The 5,550-nt window shown below is 59.3% G+C and overlaps 1 protein-coding gene across 1 annotated transcript; it reads right to left on the bottom strand.

Moving 5' to 3' along the window:
* Positions 1-3,495: 3,495 nt before the first annotated feature.
* Positions 3,496-5,067, bottom strand: LOC142593817 (inositol 1,4,5-trisphosphate receptor-interacting protein-like 1). Its single transcript, XM_075713061.1, has one exon. The coding sequence runs from the start codon at positions 5,044-5,046 to the stop codon at positions 3,496-3,498; it is 1,551 nt and encodes a 516-aa protein (XP_075569176.1). The 5' UTR covers positions 5,047-5,067.
* Positions 5,068-5,550: the final 483 nt, after the last annotated feature.

The following is a 5,550-nucleotide window of genomic DNA, read 5'->3' as shown; positions in this document are numbered from 1 at the left end:
CCTTCGGCCCCCCCCCAGCTCAGCCACTCGCAGCTGCCCTGCTCTACTGGCTAAGGCTGGCCTAGAGTGAACTGCTTAACCACAGGAGCTTGCGTGCTGCTTTCTTTTGGATTTATTATCGTCGGCCTGCCACGGCAATCTCATAGTCACAGAATATCCTGAGTTGGAAGGGACCCACGAGGATCATCGAGTCCAACCCCTGACTCCACCCCGGGCAGCCTTGAAGTTAAAGCGTATACCTAGGAGCGTTGCCCCATCGCTTCTTGAATACCAACAGGCTTGGGGCCATGACTGTTTCCTGGGAGGAGCTTGCTCCGCTGCTTGCCCGCCCTCTCAGTGAACAACTTTTTCCTAATACCCAATCCGAACTTCCCTTGAGGCCGCTTGAAGCCATTCCTTTGCGTCCTACCACGGGCCCCCAGAGAGAAGAGATCAGCACCTCCCTCTGCGCTCCCCGTCGTGAGGAATTTGTAGACAGCAGTGAGCTCAGCCCTCGGTCTCCTCTCCTCTAAGCTGAACAACCCCAGCGTCCTCAGCCGCGCCTCGTAAGCACATGCCCGCTAGTCCTTTCACCATCTTTGCTGCCTTCTTTTGAAGCGCATTCTAATAGTTTGATATCCTTCCTACACTGTGGTGCCCCAAAGGGCACACAGTACTCGAGGTGAGGCCGCACCAGGACGGAGGGTCGTGGGTCAATCCCTTCTTCCGAGCAGCTAGCTACGCCGTGCCTAGCGCACCCCAGGAGACGGCTGGCCCTTTTGGCCACCAGGGCACGTTCTTGACTCCTATTGAGCTGACCACCAACCCAAATGCCCAGATCCCTTTCCAAAGCCCATACGTGTTTGCTCGCTGCCTAAGTTCCCAAAGGAGATTCCTGGTCAGCCAAGCCACTGGCCTTCTGCCCCTCTCGCTTGACTTGCGACACGTTGGAATTGCCCGCTCCTGTGCTCTTAAGAAAGGGCTCTTAAAAAGTGACCAGCATTTACGGACACCAATACCCGCAAAAGCAGACTGCCAGGGGACCTTACTAACTAGCTCCTTGAGCAGCCTGAAGTCTGCTCTCCCGGGGTGCGGGGTAGTAGCTCTGCAGACAGTTTTTCCCATATCACCAGGTTTTCCACTCAACCGCTTCTCGATCGCTACACGGCCAAGACAGCCACCGATCGTCACTTCACCCACGACGCCATCTCTAGGTACAAACAACAGGTCTAGGAGGGCACCTTTCCGAGTCGTCTCCCTTAGTACCCGTACCAAAAAGTTCTCTTGAGTGTGGGCTTCAGGGATTTCCTGGGCCTGTTCATGTCTGCTCGATGGCAGTCCCAGTTAGCAGCTGGGAAGCTGAAGTCGCCCGTAAGGACGACACAGGGCGACTCATCTAGACATTTCCCTTGATTCCTTCTAGAATAAGACATCGGTGTCATCATCCTGGCTGGGTAATCCAGAGTAGACTCCTGCAAGAACACGCACTTCATTAGCTTTTCCCCTAATCTTTACGCAGAGGCTCTCAACCAGGTCGTCCTCCCCTGCAAGCGCTGCACAGTCCGACCCCTCCCTTACACGCAGCGCTACCGGTCCGCCTCGCCTGCCCTGCCTCTCTCTCCTGAAGAGCCTGTAACCGTCTCCATCACAGCGCTCCACTCTCAGGACTCTTCCCAACAAGTCTCACTTACGCCAATGATGTCGTAGCTCTGGCACCGAGCCAAGGCCTCTACTCCATGGAATCACAGAATCACAGAATCACAGAATCACAGAATCGTAGAATGCTTTGGCTTGGAAGGGACCTTTAGAGGTCACCTAGCCCAACCGCCCTGCAGCGAGCAAGGACACCTTTAACTAGATCAGGTTGCTGAGAGCCCCATCCAACCTGACCTTGAAGGTTTCCAGGGACGGGGCCTCCACTACCTGTCTGGGCAACCCGTTCTAGTGCCTCACCACCCTCACTGGAAAAAAACGTACAAACATTTCAGATGCGCTCCAGTGTACTCAGTACATCGTGGAGCAGAGCGAAGGCTCTCGCTAGCACAGCGTCCCTCAAGCAGTGACATACCGTCCCATAGCTTAGCACTAGTAGGCCGGATTTTATCCCTCCCCGCCTTCAAACCTAGTTTAAAGCTCTTTCAAGCAGCACCGCTAATTCGTGAGCAAAAATACTCTTCCCCCGTTGAGAACGGTGAATCTCGTCAGGCCCCAGCAGGCCTGGTGTCGCACAGGCCACCCCATGATTGAAAAAGCCCAAACTCTGGCAGCGCCGCTAGCCTCGGGGCCAGGTAGTGATACGCGGCGTCTGCCTGTTTTCATGTCATTCCCTAGAGCTGGGAGGACAGAGGAGAGTCCTGCCTGCGCTCGTGATCCCGTCACCAATCTCCCCGAGGCCCTGAAGTCTCTCTTGACTGCCCTTGGGCTTCTCGTCGCGACTTTGTTGGTACCCGCACGAAAAAGCAAGAGCTGATAATAACCTGAGGGCCGTACAAGGCTAGGAGGTTTCCTGGCGACGCCTTCTACCCGAGCCACAGGGAGGCAGAACGCTTCCCCAAAAGGCAGGCCTGGTCGGCAGAGCAGGGGAGTAGTGAATGAATTCTTTATTTTGCTTTCCCTACTAACCTGTCCGCTCCCAGCCCACGCGTTTTCCCGCTTTTGCCCGTCAGATTCTCTCCACCATCCCACCGGGGGCAAGGGATTGAGCTGCTGTGTGATGCCAAGCTGCCTGCTGGGATTAACCCGCCGCGCCTGGGAAGCCAAAGCCCAGTGAATCGTTGAAACCAGAGCCCAGTCGCCCGTGCCTGCCTTCCTCCCCAGAGTGATGCACAGACACTCACAGAGGCGGCGTCTGTGCGTTAAACGAGTCCTTTATTGGCATCTTTGCACAGGGTCAAGCTCCCAGAGGGAAGGGACTCTCCCAGAGAGGGAGGGCGGTGGCTGTCCAGGTGGTAACGGGAGTCTCTGTTGCCAGGCTCCTTGCAACGGCCGCTCCAGCTGCATCGGGTCCCACTGCCCGGACCGCGCTTTTGCTGCGGAGCTGCGGGGCAGGTGTGGCAGCAGTTCCCGCTGCCGACTGAGCAGCGTGTTCTCCGTGTGCAGCGTGCCAGGTTCTGCAGCACCAGCTCCCCGGGGAGCGTCTAGGAAGCACAGATTCTCCACCTGGCCCCCAGTGAACACACAGAGGCACATCAGCGGTGCCTCTCGCTTGGTCCCTGCACAGCCGGAGGTGCCAGCAACAATTTCTGGGCCCGTGTGAAATGCCATCCTGGCTGGCCCAGTGCGAGGGGAAAGCAGGGCAAAACTCATCCTTGTCGCCACTGTAGCTGTCCCTGGCTGCTGTGCTGGGGACTCCATCGAGAGGAGAACAGTGCCGCCCTTGGCAGAGGGCTGCTGCACGGGGTTTGCCCTTTCCTTTCTGCGTCCCGCATTCTTCCCTCTGTCTCCGTCCTGTGTGAGGTGGCCGTCTGCCATCAGCTGTGAGTCCCACAAACACAGCCCCGTGCATGAAGACCTCCTTCAGTGCCCGTAGAACAGCAGTCTTACGAGCCGGTCTTGCAGCTCATCGGACTCACGCAGCGCCTCGGCATGGGCGGCTGGATCCTGTGCCAGGCGCTGGAAGAGGTTGGGTGGCTCGGCCGTCTGGAAAGCTGGGAGCAAGATGACGTCGTCGGGCATGTTCTCATTGCCAAAGAAGAAGTGGTCGAGGCGTTTCTCCTGCAGGCAGCAGCGCAAGTAGCGCATGATATCCTGCAGCCGCAGCAGGAAATCCCTCCTGCGCCAGCCTGACAGGGGTGTGGTGGTCAGGAGGTGCATCACAGCTGTTTTCAAGGTATAGGTGGAAAAGCCTGTGCCCGCCAGGATGCGGGCGCAGAGCTGCAGGCATTTGAGGTGGAAGCTGTTATGCGGGGCCTGCCTGGCCATACGCCTGAAGACCTTCACCTCTGCCACAGCATAGCTCTCTGGCCACGTTGTGCTTGGGGTGAAGATGGCCTCTGCAGTCTGGCTGCTCAGGAAGATGTCCGAGTCGCCTTGCTGCACCCCAAGCATTATCTCAATGAAGAGGGTTCTCCCGGAGGCATTCGTCAGCTGCAGCTTGCAGGAGCGGCTGGAGGGCAGCACCTCCATATTGTAGTGATGCGACTGAGGCACTGCCACCCAGGCTGACCTCACGAAGCTCTGGAACCAGCGGGCAGTTTTCTGCACATCTAGGTAGGAGCCAGTGCAGAGGGTGCTTAGGAGGCTGGGACCCTGATTTCTCCTCAGCTCCTCCTTGGGGTGGTGGAGGAAGCACAGCATGTTCTCCATCAGCTGCTCCCTCGTGCAGGTGCACTCCAGTTCCACACGGACGCAGGAGTCCTTTGCCTGCATCTCCCCCGTGTTGCCCAGCTCCAGGTGGAAGGTGTGCCCACAGGGGGGCTGCAGGGGCACGAGCAGGCGGTAGACAGCATCATCCCCACGGGGACTCCAACCTTCGAAAGCACTGCCCACCCCAATGGCTGGTTGCAGCACCGGGAAGAAACTATTTGACAAGAGCACTTGCAAGACACAGAGGAGGTCGCCCACCAGCTCGTCCACCACCTGGCTCCTGTACGCCAGGTTCTGCACTGGCCACTGGATGCGCTTTGCAAAAATCCTGCCGAGATCCTTCTCATCAGCAGGATCTTCTCCTTCACTTTCTTCCTCCACCTGCTCCTCTTCCTCCTGCTGCTCCTCTTCCTCCTCCTGCTCTGTGCTGCTGCTGGAGCTCTCCTCGTCGCTGCTGCTGTCCACGCCATGGATTGTTTTCCTGAGCCACCAGCAGAGCCCGAAGAGCAGGACAAGGACTCCGGCAATCAGCCAGAACTGCCACTGCTGCAAGGCAGCCAAGAGCTGGCCTCCCCAGGCAATGCTGCGCGGCTCCTGGCTCCTCTGCTCCAGCTCCTGCAGCAGGCGAGTCATCTCGGCGTTGAGCAGCTCCGCACGCTGCTGCATGCGCTCGCGCGTGGCCTCATCCAGCTCGTCACCGACCATCTGGGGGAGCTGGAAGATGCTTTGCAGAAGCACGGCAAGGACTTTTGTGGCAGCCATGGCCTGCAGGAGGAGGGAGAGCAGGGGTTGGCTGGGTCCGGGAGGGAGAGAGCTGGTGGCGGGGGGAGCGGGGAGGGGAGCCGCAGGGAGCTGGGGGCAGGTAGGCGAGGGGGCGAGGCAGCTGGGAGGCAGCAAGGCCCGAGCCCAGCCCTGGCAGCACCGTGCCTTGCCCAAGGCACTGCCACGAGCGGCTGGGCTCTCGGTGCAGGGTGAGAACCCACCGTGCCGGGGGCCCGCCTTTCTGCCCCGGCCCTCGTCCAGCCCGGCTTCCCGCCGCGTGCGCACTCACCGCTGTCCCAGGCCGTACTGGGGCAGCGCTGCCTGCTGGCGCCTTTTATAACCACCCCCCATTGTGACTCGTCCCCTATGCGCCAGAGCGCATCACAGGCACGCCCGCCGACCAGCCCCGCCCTTCGGCCCCCCCCCAGCTCAGCCACTCGCAGCTGCCCTGCTCTACTGGCTAAGGCTGGCCTAGAGTGAACTGCTTAACCACAGGAGCTTGCG

The sequence above is a fragment of the Pelecanus crispus genome, chromosome 6 (genome assembly GCF_030463565.1).
Source record: "Pelecanus crispus isolate bPelCri1 chromosome 6, bPelCri1.pri, whole genome shotgun sequence".
NCBI lineage: Eukaryota > Metazoa > Chordata > Aves > Pelecaniformes > Pelecanidae > Pelecanus > Pelecanus crispus.
Note: the sequence above shows the minus strand (reverse complement) of the source record. Positions and strands in the feature narration are given on the sequence as shown.